Source organism: Portunus trituberculatus, chromosome 33 (genome assembly GCF_017591435.1).
Source record: "Portunus trituberculatus isolate SZX2019 chromosome 33, ASM1759143v1, whole genome shotgun sequence".
Classification (NCBI taxonomy): Eukaryota; Metazoa; Arthropoda; class Malacostraca; order Decapoda; family Portunidae; genus Portunus; species Portunus trituberculatus.
This window is the reverse complement of record NC_059287.1, coordinates 12577619-12605118: the sequence shown is the minus strand read 5'-3', so window position 1 is coordinate 12605118 and position 27500 is coordinate 12577619. Positions and strand designations below refer to the sequence as shown.

Genomic DNA, 27500 nt, shown 5'->3' with positions numbered 1-27500 from the left:
AAGGAGGTGAAGGAGGAGGATGAGGAGGAGGAGGAGAATGGAGGTGTAGGGCATTCTGAAAGGATTAAATAAGGATTAAAAAGGTAAAACACCGAGAGTTCGTTTCTGCAAAGTTGTTTGTATTAAGGAAAGCTGTTTTGTGATATTCAATGTTTGTAAAAGAGTAAACAGTACAGTTCTGTGTATCTCTCTCTCTCTCTCTCTCTCTCTCTCTCTCTCTCTCTCTCTCTCTCTCTCTCTCTCTCTCTCTCTCTCTCTCTCTCTCTCTCTCTCTCTCTCTCTCTCTCTCTCTCTCTCATTAAAGTTAGTTTTTTTCCCAACAAAGTTCTTAGTTGTTTTGTTGCCTGTCTTAATGAGTATGTTTCCCTCAACACATTCTCTCTCTCTCTCTCTCTCTCTCTCTCTCTCTCTCTCTCTCTCTCTCTCTCTCTCTCTCTCTCTCTCTCTCTCTCTCTCTCTCTCTCTCTCTCTCTCTCTCTCTCTCTCTCTCTCTCTCTCTCTCTCTCTCTCTCTCTCTCTCTCTCTCTCTCTCTCTCTCTCTCTCTCTCTCTCGCCGTATCGTCTCAAGAGTAAGAGAGGAACAGTTAATTAAGAGAAGTGAACATGTTTACTGAAGAGATTCTCGAGAAGATTGAAATTAGAATAGAGAGAGCAGTACACTAGGCGTAAACCATTAAACAGTAGGTGAAGTAGATGGGTCCTCCTCCTCCTCCTCCTCCTCCTCCTCCTCCTCCTCCTCCTCCTCCTCCTCCTCCTCCTCCTCCTCCTCCTCGTATGTTAGTATAATCACATAGACTCATTAGGCACAAAAAAATCTAATCTGTGCTTCCTTTGTATTCCTTTGTGTTTCCTATTCTCCTCCTTCTCTTAATAATAATAATAATAATAATAGTAATAATAATAATGTTTTTTCACCTTTCTGTCTTACGTAATTTGGAAATGTGCAATATCAGAACAAGAAACTATTGCTTCTATTTTTTTTTTTTTTTTTTTTTTTTTTTTTTTGCAATGACTTTTTTCCTAACTCCTTCGACACCTTCCTTTTACAATTCATAAAAGTAAATCCACATGATAAAGAACACACAATTTATTTCGTCTCTGGATCACGGCCAACCCCCCCCCCACCAAAAAAAAACGAAAAAAAAACCCTCTTCCTTTTTTTCCTACATTTTTTTTCTCTCCCACTCACTAACCACACTTCCCATTCATTCTCCCCTTCACTCGCACCCTCTCCCCCTTTCCCTCCCCTTCTCTCCCTCTCCGTGTCCTCCTCTCGGCTCCTCGCTTCCCCTCCACTTGACATACACACTCTCCCCTCTCCCTCGCCACTTTCCCCCTCTCTCTCTCGCCCACAAAAGCCGCTCTGCAAAACAACCGCAGATTCCACGCCTGAAATAGTGTTCTGTCGAGGCTCCAATCAAGACTTTTTGACAGTTTCCCTTGCTTTCTTTTCCCGTTTTCTTTCTTCAGCTCCTTGGACTTGTGCTGGTAGGAGGAGGAGGAGGAGGAGGAGGAGGAGGAGGAGGAGTAGGAAGAGAAGGACAGGAACAAGGAAATGGAGAAGGAAAAAGAAGAAGGGAATATTTTTGAAGGAGAAATAGTAGAAGTAGAAAGGCGGAGGAGGAGGAGGAGGAAGAGGAGGAGGAAAACAAGAACAAGGAGGAGGAGGAGGAGGACAACAAAAATTAGGTGGAGGAGGAAAAGAAGAATATTTTTGAAGGAGCAGTAGAAGTAGAAAGAATAGCAGAAAGACAAGGAAAATGAGGAATAGAAAGGGAAAATATTAGACAAAAAGAAAAAACTGAGCAGAATAAGGTGGGAAAGAAGAAAATGAGAAATAAGAAGAAAATAATAGTAATGATTAAGACAAGAAAGAATAAGGAGAACAAAAAGAGAGGAAAGAAAATGAAAAATAAAGATAAACAGACTCAACACAAAAGCGAAGACAGATGGCGCTGCACGAGATTGAGAGACAAGAAGAGGAAGAAGAGGAAGAGGAGGAGGAGAAGAAGAGGAAGAAGAAGAAGAGGAAGATGCTTTGACACAAGATGAGTTGCTTATTGGACACATGTGATGAAGATTGAAAGATAATTAGCCTTACATTAGTACCTTGTGTGTGTGTGTGTGTGTGTGTGTGTGTGTGTGTGTGTGTGTGTGTGTGTGTGTGTGTGTGTGTGTGCCCTAATGAATCATGAGCACTCACTCCTACTCTCATCCTTTTAACTTCTGACTGACGCAAAAAGAGCAAACTGTATATTTAGGAAGTATTTTTGAATCCTCCTCTTCCTCCTCCTCCTCCTCCTCCTCCTCCTCCTCCTCCTCCTCCTCCTCCTCCTCCTCCTCCTCCTCCTCCTCCTCCTCCTCCTCCTCCTACGTACTCAAAGTTGCGTCCATATTCATAAGAGTGGAAGCTCAGAGGGGCAAAATATTCTTTCTCTTTCCACTTTGTCGCTTTTCTGCTGTTTTCCCTTCGTTTACTTCTCTTGTTTCTACTTCTTGTTTTTTTGTCCACCCTATTTTTGGATCTGATACTTTTTTTGACGTTATCGCTTTATTTTCTGTTTCCTTATTTGAACGATATATTTTTGGTTTCTTTGTTACTTTAAGAGGGAGATGGTGTAGACGGAACAATGTAGTTAATGATACGATAACAACAATGAATGCATGTTTTTTTTTTTTTTGTTTTATTGAAAGAGAAACTCGTAAAGAAGAAGGAAGGACAATGAATGCTTGGTTTTGTTATGTTTACCTTTGTTCCTTTAATTCATGTGCTTAAAAAATATATAATTGGAGAAGAAAACATTATTATGTATTAGATAGTATAGTAGAAGAGAGAAAAAGTGGAAAATTATATAAAAAAATATATATACGTGAAATCCAAACGAATTATGTACACTTGTATGTTCAAAGTGTTTTTATAATGTAGACACGAAAGAAGAACAAAAAGAGAATAGAAAATAGACACCAATGTAAGTATTTAAATTTGTACGCGTGTCTCATCTGTGAATTTCGAGGCAGTAAAAGTTGAAATGCAAAGTGATTATTAATGTACAATATCCTTTAATACCTCGACGCTTGGAAAATGTCTGGATATTGCCCGACATTTGTCTCAAAGGCTCAAATTACAAATACAGAATATTTACTTTTTTCTCTCTTTTTTATTTAATGAATCTTTGTTTCATTTGTCTCTTTTATTTGTAACACACTCTCTCTCTCTCTCTCTCTCTCTCTCTCTCTCTCTCTCTCTCTCTCTCTCTCTCTCTCTCTCTCTCTCTCTCTCTCTCTCTCTCTCTCTCTCTAGCTAGCTTTAAAACTCTCTACACGTGACTAACGATCGAGTGAAGCCAAAGGAAAAGATGGAAGAAAAATATAAAGAAATATTGGAGGGAGGAAAGAGAGGTAGAAAAATAAGAGAGAGAGAGAGAGAGAGAGAGAGAGAGAGAGAGATTTTATTTTTATGACTGAATATTGTAAAGAATTTCTCTCTCTCTCTCTCTCTCTCTCTCTCTCTCTCTCTCTCTCTCTCTCTCTCTCTCTCTCTCTCTCTCTCTCTCTCTCTCTCTCTCTCTCTCTCTCTCTCTCTCTCTCTCTCTCACAGCTTTTGGGATATTGTCTATCTCACTTAATCTTTTACTCCTTTCAGTCCTCCTCCTCCTCCTCCTCCTCCTCCTCCTCCTCCTCCTCCTCCTCCTCCTCCTCCTCCTCCTCCTCCTCCTCCTCCTCCTCCTGCGGGATTCTGAAGCACAGTTGGTACATGTTTAATTAGTTGTTGTGAATAGAGTATCTCCATATCACAGGTTCTATGCATGCTGCCTAATGAAGAGCTCACAAGGACTGGAGTGGGGTTAGGTTAGCAAGTAGTAGCGCTGGTGGTTGTGGTGGTGGTGGTGGTGGTTTGTCAGTGTAGTTTCTTTTCATAGAATTGGGTGGAAGAGATTAAGTAGAAGTGAAAGATAGAAATGCAGGGTGTAGAGGATGAGGTGATGGAAAAGAAGAAGGATATTTGTTTTCTTACGTTATTTTTTTTCCCTAGTTTTGTAATGTTTTCTTGATAGTTCATTCTTTTCAGTCGCATTTTCTTGTTTTTTTTTCTCTTTTGCTCTACATTTTTCTTCAGATTGGATTTTTTTTATTCATATATTCATGTATGTTTGTTTTACAATTGTGAATGTTTATCTCTTTTACGTTTTACTCAACAATCACTTCATTTTTATGTTTATCATTTTTTTTTCATTCACTAATCATATTTTTACTAAATGCTAATTCGTATACAGCCCTCTGTCCTAACTTGTCTTATTTCCACTGCAGTCAAACAACTACTTCGTGTTACACATTTTTCATCTTACTCTAATCCTACCATTCCATTAATCCTATCATTCAAAACCTTTACTTTTTTTTTTTTTTTTTATAACGTGGGCTTTTCACGGGAATTTATGGGCTAAAGGGGGTACTTTTTGGTGTACCTCCTATCTCAAAGCCCACCCGCTAGGAAACCGTTACCCCCAGTGAGGAAGCCCAACCTACACTTGGACCGTGGACAGGATTCGAACCCGTGCGCTTGGAGACCCCTCGGACCCCAAAGCATGCATGGTTCCACTGTACCACGGCGGCTCCTTAACTTATCACAATACTTTGCAAACTAGACTTATTTGCAAAAATCTGTAGTCATTACTAACCACATTTTGCTTACTCTCCAACAAATGCTGACATTACATAACACACTCTCATCTTCCTTTAAAACTATCATACTGATACATATCTCATTTTACAACTAAACTTCTTTGTGACTTTCTACTGGCATATCTAACCTTCTTTCACTTACTCTCCCCACAAAAGATGACATCACATTTCACATTCCATCTTCCTTTAGAATCGCCACACCCAAACACTTACCTACCACACTTTACCAACTGGACTCTCTGTATATCTCTACTACTACAGCTAACCTTATTGCATATACTCTGCCTACAAAGGATGACATCACATTACACATTCCTATCTTCCTTTTAGAATCGCCACACCCAAACACTTACCTACCACACTTTACCAAATAGACTTCCCTGTGACACTCTACGGGCACTGCTAACCTTATTTCACTTGCTTTCCCCTGCAGCGAGCAAGCGGGACCACCAGCTGTATCCGGTCATGGTGTACATCCACGGCGAGTCCTATGAATGGAACAGCGGCAACCCTTATGACGGCTCTGTGCTGGCGGCGTACGGCAGGGTGGTGGTGGTGACTGTTAACTTCAGACTAGGGGTGCTGGGTGAGTGTTCTTTTATTTGTGTTTGTGATGGTTTGATTGTGTTTTGTCTGTGTTTTCTTTATTCATGTCTTCAAGTGTCTTTTCTTTGTTTCTCTTTCTTCCTTTCTGTTTTTTTTTTTTTTACCCTCCTTTATCTATGCTTCACCTTTTTTTGTGTGTCTTTTGCATTCTTCCTGCTCTCTCTCTCTCTCTCTCTCTCTCTCTCTCTCTCTCTCTCTCTCTCTCTCTCTCTCTCTCTCTCTCACACACACACACACACACACACACACACACACACACACACACACACACACACACAACAATTTCATTACCGTCATGTCTATAAAATATTTTAACCTCTCTTTTCCTCTTGACCGTCTATCTTTTCATTGCCTCGTCATGTTTCCCATTTTTCGTTTTCTTTTTTACTCTATTTGCAATCCTCTTCCTTATTTTTTTCCCTCTTGTGCTCGTCTCTTTCTATTTTGTTTAAGTTTTTTTTTTTTGTGCTTTTCTCTTTAATTATTTTCCATGTCATCCTCCGTTTTATTCACCCATTTGTTTCTTTTAATTTAGAGTTGTATCATATTTTCTTTTTGATCCGTCGAGTTGGAAAAGAAATGGAGTTAAATATGTGTCGATGTATTTATTGGATTCATCTTGTCTTGCCTTTTTTTCAGCTTCGTAACTTACTTTTCCAATTTGTCTTTTCGGCTGGAGTGTTTTGTTTCATAATGATTGCGAAGTATGAATAACTTCTAACATATATTTCCGTTGTGTGTGTGGTAGTAATAGTAGTAGTAGTAGTAGTAGTAGTAGTAGTAGTAGTAGTAGTAGTAGCAGTAGTACATTAAAAAACAAAAGCAACAAGTAAGAAAGAGGTCAAATTGATGAATAGGGAGGAGAAGAAGAAGAAGAAGAAGAAGAAGAAAAAAAAAACTTCTTAGTAGTAGTGTAATGGTAGAAGTAGTAGTAGTAGTAGCAGTAGTAGTAGTAGTAGTAGCAGTAGTAGTAGTAGTAGTAGTAGCATAGCAGCAGCAGTAGCAGCAGTAGTAGTAGTAGTAGTAGTAGTAGTAGTAGTAGTAGTAGTAGTAGTAGCAGCAGCAGTAGTAGTAGTAACAGCAGCAGCAGTAGTAGTAGTAGTAGTAGTAATAGTAGTAGTAGTAGTAGTACCAATAGCAGCAGTAGTAGTAGTAGTAGTAGTAGTAGTAGTAGTATAGTAGCAGAGTAATACCAGCATTAACATTAGTAGTAGTTTATTAGATAGAGAAAACTTGGAAGAACAAAATCACGTTTCTGTAAAGGAATAAGATATAAATGTAAAAAAATGAGATGGCAATCCCTGCGCTCATTTTTGGCTGTGTGAAGTGAAAGTAACAAATCCTCTTACTCCTTTATTTTCCAGTCAAGGGAAAATAATAAAAACCCTCTTTCCTCTTTTTTTATCCTCTCTTACTCCTTTTTTAGCGGCCCATCCCTTTGTGATTGTTAAAAAAAAGGTATATTGGATTAATCTATCTTATCTTCTCGGTCTGGTCCCCTACTCCCTTGCTCCTGTCCTCTTTTGTGTTACTTGAGGAAAAAATTGAAGATGTAAAAAGCACGTAATGGTCGTGAAATGGGATTACTTCAGAAGTCAGTAATATTTCCTTTGTCTTCTCTGTCCCTTTGATAATCACACGGAATATTTCATTGTGCTGTTCCTCTTTCATATCACTTGGTTTGGTATTCCTTTTGTGTGTTTATTTGATTTGATTACATTTTTCCGTTGTTGTTGTTGTTGTTGTTGTTGTTGTTGTTGTTCTCTTCTTACCATTTCATATAACGACTGGTTCTCCAAGTTTGCGTTCTTTCTTCTAGTCTACATTATATATTCCGTGTGTTTCCTTGTGTCAATCAGTGTTTTTCATTACATCATTTTATTTCCTATTGTATTTTCCAATTACTACAATGTTCTTTAGCTGTTTTTGTATTGTAACTTTGTGAGGCTTTCTTGATTTTTTTTTATTTTATTATTTATTTTATAGTATTTATTATTTCATTCCTTCCCGTTTACTTTCGTTTTCCTAATACTAACAACTGGAATGCTCTATTTTTTTCTATTTTTCGTTCGATTTATTCCATGATAAGTTTTAGCATTTCACCACTTTCACTTAATTTCCTGATGCAATATTTCAGTACAATAACATTCTATCATTGCATTTGTATTTTGCCTTCCATTCGACCTTCCTCATTTTTCAGTCACGTTTGATGTTATTTCGTCGCGCTATTTCCCCCCTGCCACCCTCCACACCTCCGGCACGTTTTTCTCTTGAAGGTTTCCGTGTAATGCTTTTATCGCTGCTTCGTTTCCCCGGAGGATCTTTTTGATGTGTCCTCCCCCCGGCGTTGTTCACGTGTGCGTCGACTCAACCTGTGTCAGGGATTATGATGATTTGTTTGGGAATTTTTTGCTTATTATTGAAGGGAGATGAGAGAGAGAGAGAGAGAGAGAGAGAGAGAGAGAGACTTTTATATTACTTTATTTTTATCGTGTGTGAATAAGTCTCTCTCTCTCTCTCTCTCTCTCTCTCTCTCTCTCTCTCTCTCTCTCTCTCTCTCTCTCTCTCTATCTCTCTATCTATTCTATCTATCTATCTATCTATCTATCTATCTATCTATCTATCTATCTATCTATCTATCTATCTATCTATCTATCTACCTATACCTACCTCCTACCCACCCACCCACCTCTCTCTCTCTCTCTCTCTCTCTCTCTCTCTCTCTCTCTCTCTCTCTCTCTCTCTCTCTCTCTCTCTCTCTCTCTCTCTCTCTCTCTCTCTCTCTCTCTCTCTCTCTCTCTCTCTCATTATAAGGAATTCTCCGGAACATGCATCAAATACAGCACCTTTTCTCCCCCAGCCCTCTTCTCCTCCCCCCCTAAGTGTCCCTCCCCTCCTTCCCTTCCTATTCCTCCCCTTCCCAGTAGATGGTGCCTCGCTCCTTTCCTGTGCCTCATTATCTTTACGGAATTATCCCTGATTATCTAAATGAGCAACCCAACTTGTGAGAGAAAGTGCAGTTTTGTCATTCCTTTAAGATGGAGTAGCTCTTTCATCGTGTCCTGTTTTCATTTTTTTTTTTTCTCTCTTGTCATTTTTTGGGTCTTTGGAGAAATCTTACTTGCGTTCGGCTAATGAGAGTTTGGTAATTTGCGTGGAAAGAGAGAGAGAGAGAGAGAGAGAGAGAGAGAGAGAGAGAGAGAGAGAGAGAGAGACTTAATTACCCAATCTCTGTAAATAAGGTAATACTATATCTAAGTTTACAGGTAAATACTTGGAATATCCACATCTTCATTATTTGTGTGTGTAACTTGTTGATGTTCAGGGAAGATGAGAGAGAGAGAGAGAGAGAGAGAGAGAGAGAGAGAGAGAGAGAGAGAGAGAGAGAGAGTAATGTATGTAATTTTATACAGAGATACTTGAAATATGTGTATCTATTATTTGTTGTTCAGAAATGTCTGCAATCTCTCTCTAAAAAACATAAAAATGCAACCCTTTTTCTCCCTATAAGACTTCAGAGAACATCGTATCCTCCTTCTCGTTCTTGGTATGTTTCTTTGATCCACAAACAATATTTTCCTCCACTTCTCTCACAAACTTCCTTAACACAGTTCACAAATAAAGAAAGCTTAAAAGAAACAAGACTTCTTTCCTTCCTCTTTCCCAATGTTGTAGAAAGAGATATTTTTTTCCAGCCTTTAATATCCACAAACAACATTTTCGTCCACGTTTTTTTTTTCCAGCCTCTCTTGACACAGGGAGCTCTGGAGTAAGAAAGATACCCATTGCAAGATAAAAGCAAAGAAATCAAAGGCCTTTTCTTCTTTTCTCTCCTAATATTTGTAAGGAGTGATACTTTCCCAGCCTCATGTTATAATCATTACGTCAACACTGTGCAAGACCAATGAGGAAAGTAAATATAGTATGGAAAAAGGCAAGTCTTATTAAGCAAACATGGCTCGTAACTAAAAGCTTGTTTACTTAACTTTCTTTGCCTCTTTAAAACTAAATTCTAAGGATAGTATGTTGTATTTAACCTTATTTAATTAGGATCAATAGTCTTGGTATAGAATCCGTAAAAATGGCAGTACTAATTAAACCAGCAAGGAAATGATACGCGTACAAACGTGAATAACATTACGAGGAACATCTGAAGCTACGTTAGAATAAGACACGACATCAAGAGCAATACAACAATACGAGGGACAATAACAGCAGCTCTAATGATATGAGCAGTAACGGCATTAATACTGTAACAGAGGCGGCAGCAGTAACCATTACAGCAGAACCAAAGGAAACAGTGAGGATATAGGGGTATGTAGCAAAGAACATGTTATGGTCCGGCACAAAAACACGTGAATATTGTACAAACTATGAAATAATCGTATAAGAAGCAACTGTCGTAATAATCATCGTACCAAAACACAAAATACCGTACCAAAACACAAACTATCATACGAAAAATGCATAATTATCGTACCGTAACATAAATACCTTACCAAAACACAAACTATCATACGGAAAATGCACAATTATCGTACCAAACCCAATAAATGCACAAAGAACACACAGCAACCAATCAAAACACGGTAAAAATCGTGCCAAAGCATAGAAAAAACATACAAAAACACAACCAGCCTTTAAAGACAACTAAAATCACACACAAAAGATCCAGTACAACACACAACTGACCATCTAATCAAAACAACACAACACAACTCAACACAAACCCACCTTTTCTCCCCACAACAGAAAAAAAAAAAAAACAATCCCAGCATAGACAACCAAAAAAAAAACACACGGAAAATTCAAAGCAACACACAATTAAACATCTAATCAAAACAACACAACACAACACACAATACGCACACCTCTTTCCCTCCCACGCCAAAAAGAAAAAAAGAAACAAACAATTCCAGCATATACAAGTGTTAATGTTATCTCAGCTCTGTGTAGTCTCGCATATGGAAGCAAGATAACAAAGACACTGTAGAGAGAGAGAGAGAGAGAGAGGGGGGATGGAGAGGGAGTGTTTACAGGGACAAAGGGAAGCTTAGGTGAGGACGCCACGTGACCAAGCTCTACTGGGAACCTTTTTCTCCATAAGATTACAAATGTATCCCCAAAAGCAGAGACACGTTGGGAATACAAAGCACCATCCTCTCTCTCTCTCTCTCTCTCTCTCTCTCTCTCTCTCTCTCTCTCTCTCTCTCTCTCTCTCTAGATTAATGCAAAATTGACATCCATGAAAGGAAAAATCCGCTGAAAAAATATGAAAGACAATGACTTGAGAGAGAGAGAGAGAGAGAGAGAGAGGGAGGAGGAGGAAAGGGAGAAGGGATAAAGAAAAAAGAATGGAGAAGAGAGACAGACAAAAGAATTCTGGTAAATAACAAGAGAGTCCTTGAGAGAGAGAGAGAGAGAGAGAGAGAGAGAGAGAGAGAGAGAGAGAGAGAGAGAGAGAGAGAACCGTGTAGGGGAAAGACAAAAAAATCCCAGTTTCCACAATGTTTTCCTTGTTTTTCATCTTTTTAAAGCGTCAACTTTGCGTAAAATCTGGACAGTTTTCTGAATAGATTTACATACTTACTCCTCAGACTGATGACTTCAAACTTGAGACTCACAATAGCGAAGGATCATTTCTATATCAACAATAAATAAAATAAGAATAAAAGTAAGGATATTTATATTTTCAAGACCTGCTTCATGTGTGTGTGTGTGTGTGTGTGTGTGTGTGTGTGTGTGTGTGTGTGTGTGTGTGTGTGTGTGTGTGTGTGTGTGTGTGTGTGTGTGTGTGTGTGTGTGTGTGTGTGTGTGTGTGTGTGTGTGTGTGTGTGTGTGTGTATGCAAGTTATTCAATTTAGAAATAAAAAAACACCAAAAGATGACAAACGGCATCACTGATTAAGCCAGAGAGAGAGAGAGAGAGAGAGAGAGAGAGAGAGAGAGACATCCAGCCATCCAACCATCCAACCAGACAGACAGGCAAAGGGAGACCGTAATATTTATGTTTGTTTTGGCACCCAGTTTTTTTTCTGCCTTGGTAATCTGGGAAAGTCAGGTGCTTGTGACGGGCAGGAGTGAACCCAGGCCCTTGTGGTGATGAGTGTGAGGGCCGAGGGGGGTTGGTGAGGGGGGATGGTGACTGAGACCCGTGATGGTGAAATGTTGAACTCTTTTCCACGCCAACCGCCAGAATTGAGGAGTCTGGCCTTAAAATATGCTGAGTGTTTGAAAGTGTTCAGTTTGAGATGAGGAAGGAGACTTGGGCTTCGGTTTTCTCTCTCGTCTTTCTGTCTTTCATTTTCAATCCCTTCAATATTGGGACACATTTTACCTTGAGATTTGTGTACGATTAGACTACTTTACGAAGGGTCTATGGAGGTCGGAAGATTAATAGCAACAGTCTTTACTATTTTAATCCCACCCTGTAGTAAGCAGAATGAATATGGTAACGCGTCATGGTACTGAAGAGGTTAATATTGTGATGTTTGATATATTTTTTACTAGACTAGACATCAGTTTCAGTTACTTACGTGTTCGTTCTCTTTTTTCTATTACTATTTTTAACGTCTCATACAGTTTTGATACACTAGACTCAATTTATATTTTGTTAAGTTTTGTCACTCTTACCATTATCATTATTTTAAACGTGCTGTGTATTTTTAGTCCAGTAGAATTACCTTATTCTTCTTTAACTTTTCACTCTCTTCGGTCATTACTGTTATAACGTGTGATGTATTTTTCAGTACACTAGACTTAGCTTTTAGAGGTTTAACTTTTCTCTTTTTTATCATTACAGTTTTAGCGTGTGATATAATTTTAATCCACTAGACTTGTTTGGAGTTGTTTTTTTCACGATCCACTACTCTCTCTCTCTCTCTCTCTCTCTCTCTCTCTCTCTCTCTCTCTCTCTCTCTCTCTCTCTCTCTCTCTCTCTCTCTCTCTCTCTCTCTCTCTCTCTCTCTCTCTCTCCTCAGCAATCTCCCGCGCATCGTTTCCTCATCCTCTCCACTACCTTCCTCTCTCCCTCCCTTCCCTCTCACTGCCATTCTCCTTAACACCTCTCACCTCTCACCTTTCACCTCTCTCTTCTCACCTCATCCTTTAATCCTAGGTAGAAATGGAAGAGTCATTTTTATCTCTCAGTTGTACCCTTCAGAAAATGACAGGCTGTAGTATTTTAAAAGTTAGATATTTTCTCTACTATTTTTTTCGTCGTTTTTTTTTTCATCCTATATTATTTTTTTCCTTTTTTTTTATTTTTGTCCTTCCATTTTCTTTTTTCCAATCTCTCGTTTTTCTTATTCTTTTTTATTCAGTCTTCATTTTATTACTCATTTTACATTTTTTCCCATTTATTTTCTTTTATATCCTTATTTTTCTCGTTCTTTCTTTCCTTCCTATATTCTCTTTCACTTTCCACTTCATGTTTCCTTTCTTCAACTCGTTCTTGTACCCTCTTCCGTTTTCTTCGTCCTATTCTGTTCTTAGTATCATCTCTTCCCATTTTTTCGTTTCTTCCTTCCTTATCTACTCTAATTATTTCATTTATACCATGTGGGCTTTTCACGGGAATTTCTGGGCTAAAGGGATACTGTTTGGGGTACCTCCTATCTCAAAGCCCACCAGCTAGGAAACCTTTGCCCCGAGTGAGGAAGCCCAACCTACACTCGGACCGTGGACAGGATTCGAACCCGTGCGCTTGGAGACCCCTCGGACCCCAAAGCGCGCCTCAAATTTCTCGTATATTATTTAAGTTCCCTTGTATTTGTTCATATTTTCTTCCGTATACCCATCATCCTTTGTCGTTTCTTTTTCTCTCTCTCCCTTTCTTTCTTTCTTTCTTACTTACCTTACGTATTATCTTCCCTATTCCTTCGTTTCTTTCCTCGTTATCTTTTCAATTTTTCGTTTTCCTTTGTGTTTGATTATGCTTCCTTCACTATATCCTTCTTGCATCACTATTCCTTCTTATTCTCCTTCTCTTCCTTCCTTTCCTACCTTACGTATTATCTCCCCTATTCCTCCTTATTTACTCTATTTTCTCTTTCTTTTCATTTACATTTCCTTGTATTTGTTAATGTTTCCTTCGTTATACCATTTTTTTCTTCACCGTTCTTTCTTATTCACTCACTCCTTTACCTTACCTTTCCTTCCTTGGTTACCTGAGCCCGGCAAGATCCACGCAGGAGAATCAGGCGCGTCACCACCACCTGTTCCACGTGCAGTAATTAGTGACGTGTTTACCTGCGTCTGTGTTTGTGCCAAGGCCTTCTTTTGCTGCGAGGGGCGGCTTGTCTCCTGCAGTCACGGTGTGGTGGTGGTAATGAGTGTGTGGGTGGGTGGGTGGGTGGGTTGGGTGTGTGTGTCCTAATGGTGTTTACTGTCTAATGTGACACCTCCTCTCATCCAGACGCCTTTGTCTCGTTGAGGTGTTTGTCCGTGTGTGTGTGTGTGTGTGTGTGTGTGTGTGTGTGTGTGTGTGTGTGTGTGTGTGTGTGTGTGTGTGTATGTCTGTTTGTGTGTGTGTGAGAGAGAGAGAGAGAGAGAGAGAGGTGTGTGTGTGTGTGTGTGTGTGTGTGTGTGTGTGTGTGTGTGTGTGTGTGTGTGTGTGTGTGTGTGTGTGTAATTCACTATTTGATCTGCTGCAGTCTCTGACGAGACAGCCAGACGTTACCCTACGGAACGAGCTCAGAGCTCATTGTTTCCGATCTTCGGATAGGCCTGAGACCAGGCACACACCACACACCGGGACAAGATCACAACTCCTCGATTTACATCCCGTACCTACTCACTGCTAGGTGAACAGGGGCTACACGTGAAAGGAGACACACCCAAATATCTCTACCCGGCCGGGGAATCGAACCCCGGTCCTCTGGCTTGTGAAACCAACGCTCTAACCACTGAGCTACCGGGCCGGTGTGTGTGTGTGTGTGTGTGTGTGTGTGTGTGTGTGTGTGTGTGTGTGTGTGTGTGTGTGTGTGTGTGTGTGTGTGTGTCAGTCAATGTTAACGCAAAATTAAACAAACTCTAAATCTACTTTATAATCCCCAACGATTTATTTCCACGTGTACTTTTCGTGCAATTAAATATTTACGTACGAAAGCAACATTTAATAATTCCTGTGGCATAATTCTCTCTCTCTCTCTCTCTCTCTCTCTCTCTCTCTCTCTCTCTCTCTCTCTCTCTCTCTCTCTCTCTCTCTCTCTCTCTCTCTCTCTCTCTCTCTCTCTCTCTCTCTCTCTCTCTCTCTCTCTCTCTCTCTCTCTCCTGTGTGTCTGTCGAGAGAGGAACATGCAATAGCAAGTCATTAGGGGAGATTGAGACAGGTGAGTGTTGCGGGGTCTTGTTAGTGTCCTAGCCGCTATGTGGAGCAGGTGGACTCAGGCAGGTAGACAGGAGGTGGTGAGAGAGAGAGAGAGAGAGAGAGAGAGAGAGAGAGAGAGTTGCAAGAGTAGAGAACGTGTGTTAATTACTGTTATGTGTATTCCCCTTCCGATGATACATATAAGGCGAGGAATGATTTAAAATATATCACCAGAAAAGAAAGCAAAAATACATACCAGGCAAGGAATAGTTTAAAACATATAACCATAAGAGAAAACAAATATTAGTTATGACAAAAAAAATGTATAACTGTCAAGGAAAATATTGGTAACTTATAAAAAGAATGTCATTATTTAGAAACGCCTAATTAAAAAGAAAAATAAAGAATTTCAAGATCAAACGTGTAAATAATCAGAGAAAAACTTCACCATTATTTCAAAACATAAAACACAAAATACAGTGAAGAAAAAACATGATTATCGTATTGAAATGTAACTTTTCGTACAAACATACACAATTGTACAGAAAAACACAAGAGTTGTAGATCTTGAGCATATAATTGTTTTTTTTAGAGCCACAGATGTAAAGTATTCTCTCTCTCTCTCTCTCTCTCTCTCTCTCTCTCTCTCTCTCTCTCTCTCTCTCTCTCTCTCTCTCTCTCTCTCTCTCTCTCTCTCTCTCTCTCTCTCTCTCTCTCTCTCTCTCTCTCTCTCTCTCTCTCTCTCAAGCGTTGATCAAAACAGGTAGCGCTGCCTTGCTATCACAGGGAAGTGAAATGTTAATATCCCTCCTAATATTCGCAGAATCGCTTTCCTTCCCCTTGTATGAGAGAGAGAGAGAGAGAGAGAGAGAGAGAGAGAGAGAGAGAGAGGGTTGTAATATTCGTTGCAACTAACCCCATCCTTAGAATGTACTGACACCAACCAAACATCATACAACACATATAACCTAACACGACTTAACCGGACTTAACCGAACTTAAGCTTAAACCCACTCTGACCTGACATGACCTAACTTAACCTAAACTCCAAACTTAATCTGAATACTCTACCCTCTTCTCTCCATTTCTAGATCCATACTTATTTTCTCAACTATAAGATCATGTCACCACTTCCTTGTAGCCTGTGTGTGTGTATGTGTGTATGTAGCTTTATATATTTCTGACATGACTTAAGCTAATCTGAATTTCAAAATTAATCTAAATAATGTACGCTTTTCTTTCCTTTTCGTAATTCACGGATCTTTTCTCAATTATAAGATCATGTCACTTCGCTTCAAAATGGCCTGTGTGTGTATATAACTCTATATATTTCTTTCGTAACCCTATATACGTTATCTTCACAGTAATCATTAAAGAAAAAATCGACTAAGATCAAAATATAATTCATCACCCTTTTTCTCATTTCTAGCTTCCTTCACAGCGATCAACCCTTTCATATTTTGCACATCATTCTTTAATAACTAATCACTCTGAGACGCATCTTCACTTGCTCTACAGCCTTTCATTTAAACAGAGAAGAAACTGCAAAATCTACTCTCTCTCACCACTAACCCTCTTGTGGCTGCTAATAATTGTTTCGTATCGCTGTGAAAGGATTATATACGGTGAAGAAAAAATTCGCTAAAGGCAAAAAACATGTCATCCGAAAAACATGATCAAATACCTGGAAAACTCATTACAAACAACATACCGAATAGTGATTAGAATCGAGACACAATAACGAAAAAAATAAATCACAAATGAATCATGAGAGAATAAAAGAAAACTCATAGAAAAGCTCATTAAAAAAAACAGCAATACCAGATAGACACTTGAATTAAGATATATTAAAGATTGAAAAAAAAATACAAATAAAGGATGAAATTATAACAGAAAATGCCTGAAAATTTCATTAAAGCAGCAATACTGACGAGACATTGAAACTGAGATGCGTTAAAGAGACAAAAGCACAAAACAAAAAAGTATCTACAAGTAAAACAAAACACGTAGCTCATTAAAAACAACAATACCGAAGGGAGACATTGAAACTAACATACAGTATAGAAACAAACGCACAAAAAAACATCGAAAAGTATAACAAAACATCTCATTAAAAGCAGCGATACCGAAGAGAGAGAGAGAGAGAGAGAGAGAGAGAGAGAGAGAGAGAGAGAGAGAGAGAGAGAGAGAGAGAGAGAGAGAGAGAGAGACAAAAGCACAAAAAAAACATCTAGAAATATAACAAAACGCTTCATTAAAAACAGCGATGCCGAAGAGACATTGAAACTCAGACACATTAACCCTTTCAGTACTGGGACACATTTTTACCTTAAGATTTATGTACAATTAGAACATATTATTGACATTAGAAAGTCTCTATGGTGGTTAGAAGACTAATGGCCAGAATCTTCACTATTTTAATACTCAAAATAATAGTGTGAAGCAGAATGAATATGGAAACGCGTCATGGTACTGAAGTGTTTATAGAGACAGAAACACACAAAAATCAAGAAATATAACAAAACTTCATTAAAACCAGTGATACGGAATAGAGATTGAAACTGAGATGATTGCGCCCGAGGAATATAAGGGGAGACACCGTAAAGCCAAATTCTGCTACGTGTGTACTGCCATTGAAGCTCACAGGGGAGGTAATAAGTTGGGATATTCCTATACTCTGCCGGGCCAGTACCTGCAGCAAGCGTGTGGTTCCAGAACGTAAAGTCAGAAGCAGTAATACCAACAGGGAAATTTGTGTCTCAGTTGTCTTAAGGGTTTGTGTGATTACAGAATATCCCTTTTTTTTACTATTTTTTGTGGTATTTTCGTTTATTTTTGCTCTTTCATTATTTTCTTTTATTTCCTTCTTTTCCTTCTCCTTCGGGAATTACTATTTTTTTTTCTTTTTTTCATTTTTACTCTTTCCTCGTCGTAGTCATCCTCCTTGTCCTCCTCCTCCTTCTTCTCCTTCTCCTTCTCCTTCTCCTCCTCCTCCTCCTCCTCCTCCTCCTCCTCCTCCTCCTCCTCCTCCTCCTCCTCCTCCTCCTTCAGGAATATCAGAACTTACTCTTTTCTCTTAAATTCTGACGGATATCTAGACTTTCAGCAGTTGTAAGGATATATATGGATACAGAAACCTGCCTCTCCTCCTCCTCCTCCTCCTCCTTCTCCTTTTCCTCCTCCTTCTCCTTCTCCTCCTCCTCCTCCTCCTCCTCCTCCTCCTCCTCCTCCTCCTCCTTCTCCTTCTCCTCCTCCTCCTCCTCCTCCTCCTCTTCTGCCAGAGCTCGTAGATACACGTATATATTAATGATTCAGTTTCCTCCCTGGTTTTCTGATTCCGCCTTAGGGAGGAAGATAGGAAAGGGCGTCTGCTGGGTATACCAAATCTCTCTCCTAACCAAACCTAACCTAATTTGGTTTTTTCCTAACCTAATATAATCTAACGTAACATGGCCTAACCTAACCTAGATTAACCTAACTTACCTTAACCTAACCTAACATAACTTCAACTGAGTGTTTCCTAACCTTACTTTTGATTGTCGTAATATTAATGTGGTTTGCTTTTATACATTTGTAGCCATTTTGAAAAGTGAAGGTGTTGTTTCTCTGTCTATCAGTCTCTCTACCTGTATCTCTCTGTATTTCTCTACTCTTCTGTTTACTCTTCTGTTTGTCTGTATCTCTCTGTATTTCTGTCTGTATCTTTGTTTTACCCTGTGTTTGTCTGTCTTTACTGTCTGTATCTTTGTTTTACCCTGTGTTTGTTTGTATCTCTCTATATTTCTGTCTGTATCTTTGTTTTACCCTTCTGTTTGTCTGTATCTGTCTCTGTTTTTCCACTTCATTATTCCCTTCTTTATATGTCCTACTGCCTATCTGTCTCTGTCTCTGTCTGTGTCTTTGTTCTATTCCTGTCAATATCTTCTTTAAACCTTAACCTAATCCTGTCTGTTTTCTGTCTATCTGTCTGTCTCATTGTTCACCTGAAGCACTGGCAAGACAGAACACAACCGTCTATGTCTGTCCGCTTCTGTCTGTTTGGTAAGTCACTGAATAGAAAAAACGGCACTTTGTATCTGTCTGTTCACTTGAATCAATGATAGACAGGAGGCGTCGTCTTTTTATTTGGGGAACGCGGTAGGAGGCACTGCAGAACACGGGGAAGGTGGAGAGAGGGGGGGAGTAAGAGAAGCTTCCCAGTTAGTGGTTGTCTGCATTATGCCCTCAAGTCACCACAGTAATACCTGCTAATCAGTCTGCCTGGTATATGATGTTTGTTTGATATATATGTGTATCAGTTATTCTTTCTGCCTCTCTCTCTCTCTCTCTCTCTCTGAAACGTTACAAATCACATCATAGCACATAATCCCTTCAGTGCACATTAATTTCTACACATTCCAGTCAATCTGTATAGCTAATTTCCTGGGCAGTGTGCGATACATCATAATCTCGACCCCATATACACTGGCCTGAGTCAATTACAGTATCATTGGCAATACATCTCATCCCCTCACGTATGCAGGAACTAACGAGGATGATTATGCTTTATACATCATCATTCTCATCTCGCTTTGTTCCTCCGAGGCATACACTCTCCTCTCTATTGGAATGATGATGGAGTTGTGTTTTGTTTTGTTTTGGGGCTTTCTCTCTCTCTCTCTCTCTCTCTCTCTCTCTCTCTCTCTCTCTCTCTCTCTCTCTCTCTCTCTCTCTCTCTCTCTCTCTCTCTCTCTCTCTCTCTGTTGAGTTTTCTTATTTAACGACTTTTTTTTTTTTTTTTTTTTTAGGGTTAAATCAGAATATTGGTGAGTTTTATTATTTAGGGATTTTTCTTCTTTCTTCTTATTTTGTTGGTGGAGTGTACAGCGCAGGTCGTTTATGTCACAAGGGAATTGGTATGTCTAGTTTGATTATTTTTGGGTGTATATTCATAGTGTTTTGTTTTTCAGAGCATAGTGAAAGAGTACGTAAAGAAACATATGCTAGTTTTCATTTTCTAGAGCAGTCTTCTGTCTATCTTTCAATGTTTTTTTAATGCTGATTATTTCATTGATTCTTTTTACATGTATTTTAGTGTGTCTTACTTCTTTTTCATTTAAGTATTGATATATAAATTATTTTTCATCTATCTTCTTTAGTACATTCTCTTTATTTAAATTTTACATCATCGTCAGAGCATAGAATCTCCTTCAATCAATTTTTCCACCTGTTTATCAATCCATTCATTTTAGTTCTTTTTTTCTCTCATTTTGATTAACCTATCCTCAACCCATTCAGCACCAGGACGCGTTTTCATATTCATTCTGCTTACTATTTGGCGATTTTACACAACTTCAGAAACTCATGTGGGGATTAAAATAGTAAATACTCTGGCCATTAATCTGTTGACCTTCATAGACCCTTCTTAATGTAAATAAAATCGTAGAAATGCGTTTTGGTACTGAAGAGGTTAAAATACTATATTCACCATTTCTTTTTTTTTCCTTTTGTTCTTGCTTTTTTCTCTCTCATCAAAGCATAAACTCCTCTTCAATCTGCCTTTCCATCTGTCTGTTCATTATTTCATTCGTCATTCTCTTTTACTCTCATTTCCATTAATCCTTCGCCACCATTCATTACTTGACATATCTTACCTTTTCCTTTCATTTTTATTATTTCTCATCATTATCAAACCACAAGCTCTCTCTCCAATTAATCTTTCTGTCACCCACTTATTTATTACGTGACACTTATTTTTTCCTTTTTTTTTCGTTTTTATTCTTATTTCCCATCATTATCAAATCATAAGCTCCCTCTTCAATTTGTCTCTCATCTGCCTCTCTGCATTAAGGCAAGGCAAGGGTCAGGCACAGGAACCCTACAGGAAAACCCGACTGGAAGCTTCCCTCGCCAGTTCCAATATTCAGAGTGCCACACAGGACCACACATAGGGCCAACCCGCACCACAAATGGCTGGCAGCATAAATTGGAGCATTCCACGTTGGCCAAAAACTCTCGCAGTGATGGTGAACAAGATTAATGGTGAGGGAGGGAAGGCACGAAGGAGGGAAGAAGGGATGGAAGGGAAGGGCGATGGAAAGGGTAATATTTTCACTGGAGAGGGACGTGTTGGGGTTTTGTCTCTTCTTTGTTATTAATTTTAGGTGGCTATTCATTGTTACTCTCTCTCTCTCTCTCTCTCTCTCTCTCTCTCTCTCTCTCTCTCTCTCTCTCTCTCTCTCTCTCTCTCTCTCTCTCTCAAACAGACAGATGGATAGACAGACAGACAGACATAAACACAGAGAAATAAAGCGTTATTCACTTGGTTCTCGCGGTGGAAGAGATGAAACAGACACTCAAACACAGACCGAGATACAAATAAAGAGATTAGTAAGACAAAGACAAGACAACACTAATCAAGTTAAAACAGAAAAGAAAATAGCAGAGTAAAAAAAAAAACATGACAAAATGATACTCGAAGGGGAAATAGTGTTCTTAGCTTCCCTGACATCACAAAAGAGGCAATATTAAACACTAATTAGGTAAAAAAAAGAAGAGAAAAGAAAGTAACAATAATAATAGTAAGAAGAAGAAGAAGAGAAGAAGAAAAAAACAATTAAGACAAAATGATAAACAAACACCACCAAATGACATCACAAAGAAGACAACGATAATGAAATAAAGAAGAAAAGAAAACAAAGCAAAAAAACAGAAGACGAGAAAACAATAAGACAAAGGAGCAAATATTCTCTTTTACCTTCCCTGACATCACGAAGAGGACAACGCTGGGCAAATAAAGAAGAAAAGAAAACAAAATAAAAAACAACATAATAATAATAATGATGAAGCAGAAAACAATGAAGACAAAATGATAAGCAAACACGAGCAAATTGACATCACAAAGAAGACAAGGATGATGAAATAAAGAAGAAAACAAAACAAAGCAAACACAGAACACGACAAAGTGATTAATAGAGGGGTAAATAGTTTCTTTATTTATCAAGACAATGCTACTCAAATAACAAAGAAATTAAAACAAAAAGAGGACACGAGAAGATTATATAAACAAAGGAACAAATATGTATGCTTTCTACCTTCCCTGACATCACAAACAACACAACACAACTCAAACAACAAAGAAAACAAATCAAAACAATCAAAACAGACACAGAACACTATAAAATGATTTATAAATGGATAAATATTCGCTCTTATCATTACTGACATCACAAACAATCAATCAATCAAAACAGACACAGAACACGAGGAAATGATCAAGCAAAGGGCCAAATATTCTCTTTACCTTCCCTGACATCACAAACAACACAACACAACTCAAACAACAAAGAAAACAAACCAAATCAATCAAGAACACGAGGAAATGATAAAGCAAAGGACCAAATCTTCTCTTTATCTTTCCTGACATCACAAAAAACACAACACAACTCAAACAACAAAGAAACACAAACAAAACAATCAAAACAAAAACAGAACACGAAAAAATGACAAACAAATGGATAAATATTCTTTCTACCTTTCCTGACATCACAAACAACACAACACGACTCAAACAACGAAGAAAGCTAAACAAAAATAATCAAAAAACAAATAGAACACAAGAAAATTATAAAGCAAAGGGCCAAATATTCTCTTTACCTTCCCTGACATCACTGCAAAACAAAAAAGGGTCGGCACCTCTAAATCATGGAACATATCCTGCTAATAACTGACGTGTGCAAATTGCTCACGTTAATCTCCACGCGATCCTGTGCAATATAAATGACACTAAATCTCATACGCATTATTATTTCCTGCCTTTTTTTATGAGCCTGAGTGTGTGTGTGTGTGTGTGTGTGTGTGTGTGTGTGTGTGTGTGTGTGTGTGTGTGTGTGTGTGTGTGTCGAGGAATTATATTGTTTGTATTTTTTTGTCTCTGTGTCTGTTTATGTATATGTGTATGTCTCTCTCTCTCTCTCTCTCTCTCTCTCTCTCTCTCTCTCTCTCTCTCTCTCTCTCTCTCTCTCTCTCTCTCTCTCTCTCTCTCTCCTCTATCTCCCTATCTCAATCTTTCTCCCTCAGTCTCTTTCTCTCCTTTTCCTTCTTCACTTGTCTCAATTACTTACTTCGTACTACCATTCAGAGAAGAGAGAGAGAGAGAGAGAGAGAGAGAGAGAGAGAGAGAGATTAGAGAACGCTGTCAACGTGTAGTGTTTCCTAAGTATTTCCTAACCTCAGCGAGCATATGAAGCGGAAGAGGAGGAGGAAGAGGACGAGGATCAGGAGGAGGATCAGGAGGAGGAGGAGGAGGAGGAGGAGGAGGAGGAGGAAAAATAATGAGACAAAAGGACAGAGAGCGAAGATGTTATAAAAGAAGATCAAGAATAGGAAGAGTTAGGAGGAAGAGAAAAAGAAATAATAAAACAAAATTAAGAAATATAGAACTAAAATAGAAAATAAAACGATATTAACGAAAATTGAAGAAAAATAAAAAGAAAAGAAAGAAAGACTGAAGAAGAAGAAGAAAAAAAAAGAACAGCAACAAGAAGAGCAAGAGGAGGAGGAAGAAGAAGAAGAATAGCAGGAGGAGCAGGAAAAAGAAGAAGAAGAAGAGGAAGAGGAGGCAGTAGCAGCTTCGTGTCTTATCACTGCCTCCTCTCTCCAGCTTCAAATTCTGACTGTCAGGTGAACACTAATGGAGACCAAATCACCTTCAAGAACCGCACTGAATAAACTGTAGAGGACTTTGGAGGAGGAGGAGAAAGTGGAGGGTTAATAGAGGGGTGGAACAGAGTGACGAAGATGGAAGGGACGTGCGGGAGACGGCGGTGCTTTGGGAATGGAAGAGAAGAGCCTGGAGGGAAAGGAAGGCTGGGGAATGAGTGTTTGGGGAGAGAGAGAACGTACTGGTGGTAAAGCAATGTACGTCTTTAAAGGAAGAGGAAGGGACACCAGGAGAGGAGAGGTGTACAGGAAGGTTAAGTAGATACACAAGAAGAGAGAGAGGAAGGAGAGGACAACTGTAAAGAAAGAGAGAGGAGAGACAAATGGAGAGGAAAGTCATCAGGAAAGGAAGAGGAGACACACAAGAAAGGAGAGTAAAGATGAATACACAAGGAGATATTGAAGAGACATGGAGGAAAGGAGAGGACAACTGTAACGGAAGAAAGAAGAGAGAGAAATGCAGAGAATAGGTGTAAGAGAACGGAAGAGTAGATACACAAAAAGGCAAAGGAAAGAAGAGTATACAAGGAGACGGAAGAGAGAGAGAGAGAGAGAGATGCATAGGAAATATAACGGAAGAGAAATAGACAAGAAAAGATATTAATACGAGTAAATAAAGATAAGAGACAAGACGAATATAGAAAAGAAAGAAAAATTAAAGAACACAGAAGAGAAAGAGAGACACAAGAAAGAAAAACTGATAAAAATCCTGAACCAACTGAATAAAGAAAACTGAAAAAATTAACAAAAAAGAAAATAACCAGACAAAAAAAAAATGAGACCTGAACAATAACAACAAATAGAAAAGACTAATTAAAGAGAAAAGAGAAGACTAGTGCAAGACAGTGAGGGAAGGAAGAGAAGGTGACGGAAGGCGCTTATATGTAGGAGCGTCTCTGCATCGCGTGTAAACATTGTGCGTGTCTGAAGTTTAGTCAAAGTAGATCGCAGTTAGTTCGAGAATGGGAGTTAATGCGACAAGTTGTTTGAGAGGCGCACTTAAGTAATTTGTAGTAGTAGTGTTGTTGTTGGTGGTGGTGGTAGTGGTAGTAGTAGTGGTGGTGGTAGTAGTAGTAGTAATAGTAGTTGTTGTTGTTATTGTTGTTTTTTTTTTGCTTTTAGTGATGGTGTTGGTGGTTGCGTAATAGTAGTAGTAGTAGTAGTAGTAGTAGAAGTTGTAGTAGTAGTTGTAGTAGTAGTAGTAGTAGTAGTAAGAGTAGTAATAATGGTAGTAGTAGCAGTAAATTAGGGAAAGATTTGATTGATATATGATAGAATACCTCCTCCTCCTCCTCCTCCTCCTCCTCCTCCTCCTCCTCCTCCTCCTCCTCCTCCTCCTCCTCCTCCTCCTCCTTTTAACATCACTGCTAATAAGACGGAGAGGAGAAGGTTAATTAAGTCTAGCCCGCAGGTGTGACCAGGTATGCCAGATGTGAGTGACATAATTCGTTCCTATTACACACACACACACACACACACACACACACACACACACACACACACACACACACACACACACACACACACAAGGGAAGAAAAGCATTGTTAACCAGTGGAATTTTGGATAATAATGATAATAATAATAGTTTTTTTTTTCTTTCCATCTGTTTGTTAAATTATCTTCCTGTTTGTGTTTTTTTTTTCGTTTGCTGTTATTTTAGTGGTTGTGGTAGTGGTGGTAGTAGTCCTAGTTGTAGTAGGAGTGGTAGTAGTAGTAGTACTAGTAGTAGGATTAGTAGTAGCAGCTGTAGTAGCAGTGGTGGTCATTTTACGCTGAGGTATTTTAATGCGTTGTGTGTTTGTTGATATTAAAGTTTTTATTCTCTCTCTCTCTCTCTCTCTCTCTCTCTCTCTCTCTCTCTCTCTCTCTCTCTCTCTTATCTGTTTTTATATCGTTATTTTTCTTCTTTTTCGTGACTAAATAAGACAGGGACACACACACACACACACACACACACACACACACACACACAGAGAGAGAGAGAGAGAGAGAGAGAGAGAGAGACAGAGAGAGAAGTGGGGACTGAAAGAGGAAAGGGTAAAAACTGGATGACTGGGAACAGAGAGGAAGGAAGGAAGGGAGGAAGGAAAGCAGGAAATAAAAGACAAGAAAGAAAAAAAGAAGAGGTAGAAAAGAAAGAAGGAGAATAAAGAAAAGGAGAGGAAAGGCATGGGAAGAAAAATCGAAAGAAAAGAAGATAGAGAAAAGCTGATAGGGGGAAGAAAATTAAAGAAAGAAGGGAGGAAAAGAAGAAACGAGAGAAGAGAGGAAGAAGAGGAGGTTAATGATGAAAAGAGGAGGAAAACGAAAGCAGGAGAGTAAATAGGGAAAAACAATTGGCTGAAGAAGAGGCAGCGGCACAGAAGAGGGGAGAAGAGGGAAGGATAGAGGGGAAAAGGATGGAAAAGAAGAAAGACAACGAAAAGGGGAGTGAGATGGAAGAGGAAAGAAGTGGAAGAGAACACAGACGAGAGAAACAAGAAAAAGGAAAAGAAAGAGACTAGGAAAAGAGGGGAAAAATTAGGAGAGGGAAGAAAGGGTTAAGAGAGAGAGAAAAGAGGAGAGGTGAATGAGAACAGAGACCATGAAAGAGGGAGAGAGAGAGAGAGAGAGAGAGAGAGAGAGGCTTTAGTGTGGTGGCGAATATCGAAATTTACATATTAAACAAGAACCTGGTAACCCTCGATAATCCAAATGGAATGTCACCTCTCTCTCTCTCTCTCTCTCTCTCTCTCTCTCTCTCTCTCTCTCTCTCTCTCTCCACTAAACCTTGCACCATCACAGCTGACACCGCTCCACACTTCCACATGTTGCTAGAATCCCTGTCGCTTGTCCTCCACCTCCTCCACCTCCTCCACTTTTCCATCCTGTCAGTCAATCAGCCATTAAGTTAGTCAGTCAGTTAACCAATTAGTTAGTCAGTCAGTTAGTCAGTCAGTTAAATAGTTAGTCAGTCAGCCAGTTAGTTAGATAGCTAGTCAGTGAGTCAGTCAGTCAGTTAGATAGATAGTCAGTCAGTCAGTCAGTCAGTCAGTTAAATAATTAGCCAGTCAGTCAGTCAGTCAGTCAGTCAGTCAGTCAGTCAGTTATTGATTATTATCAGTAAATCACCTGTTCTCTCTCTCTCTCTCTCTCTCTCTCTCTCTCTCTCTCTCTCTCTCTCTCTCTCTCTCTCTCTCTCTCTCTCTCTCTCTCTCGCTCCATTTACTGAAAGATAGAGAGAGAGAGAGAGAGAGAGAGAGAGAGAAAGTCTTTTAGCCGATTAAGAAATATCTCCGGAGTGTCTTAGAAAAGTTCCTCCTCCTCCTCCTCCTCCTCCTCCTCCTCCTCCTCCTCCTCCTCCTCCTCCTCTCTTCCTCCTCCTCCTCCTTATCCTCCTCCTCCTCCTCCTCCTCCTCCTCCTCCTCCTCCTCCTCCTCCTCCTCCTCCTCCTCCTCCTCCTACTCCTTTTGCAACCTCACGGACTCCCTAAGGCGATGATAGGACGTCTTACCGCCAGCTGAGGAAGAGGAGGAGGAGGAAGAAGAGGAGGAGGAGGAGGAGGAGGAGGAGGATTTGGTGATAGAAAACAGAAATGGAAAGTAAAATTATGCATCGAAGGAAAAAAGGAAAGAAAGAAGGAAGGAAGAAAAAGTGTAATATTCACAGACAGAGAGAGAGAGAGAGAGAGAGAGAGAGAGAGAGAGAGAGAGAGAGAGAGTCAGTCAATTTAGTCAATAAGTGAGTCAATCAGTTATTTAGTTCATCATTCACTCACTCTCCCTCTCTCTCACTTACGACTTACAAAAAGAATAAAAAATCTCTCTCTCTCTCTCTCTCTCTCTCTCTCTCTCTCTCTCTCTCTCTCTCTCTCTCTCTCTCTCTCTCTCTCTCTCTCTTTTCTCTTCATTACTTGCCTTCATTAATCTCTCCCCGGCACACTCCCTCCTCCTGACGCCTTCATTAAGACCGGCATCATCTATTAAGCTTTTTTGATATTCACTAAACTTGCGCACCGAAAAATGAATGAGTGAGTGATTGACATGGTTCTGGAAAGCTGTATGCTGTTTTTGTTGTCTTTTTTATCGCTTTTGTATTGATTTTCTTTTCTTTTTTTTATGTCTTTTAATTTTGTGTTTTGCTTCCTTCCCCTTCTTGTGTTGTTGTGTGGTTTCTAGTCGATTGATATGTTTGTTTTATCTGTCTGTCTGTTTGGTTTTCTGT

General features: G+C 39.2%; 1 protein-coding gene across 1 annotated transcript in view; it reads left to right on the top strand.

Annotated features, from left to right (window-relative positions):
* The window catches only part of LOC123512364 (neuroligin-4, X-linked-like), a 504701-nt gene that overhangs the window by 430863 nt on the left and 46338 nt on the right, over positions 1-27500 (top strand). The window contains exon 2 of the mRNA XM_045268725.1: positions 5114-5266. Coding sequence (XP_045124660.1) covers positions 5114-5266 — 153 coding nt within the window. The remainder of the gene's footprint in view (positions 1-5113; positions 5267-27500) is intronic.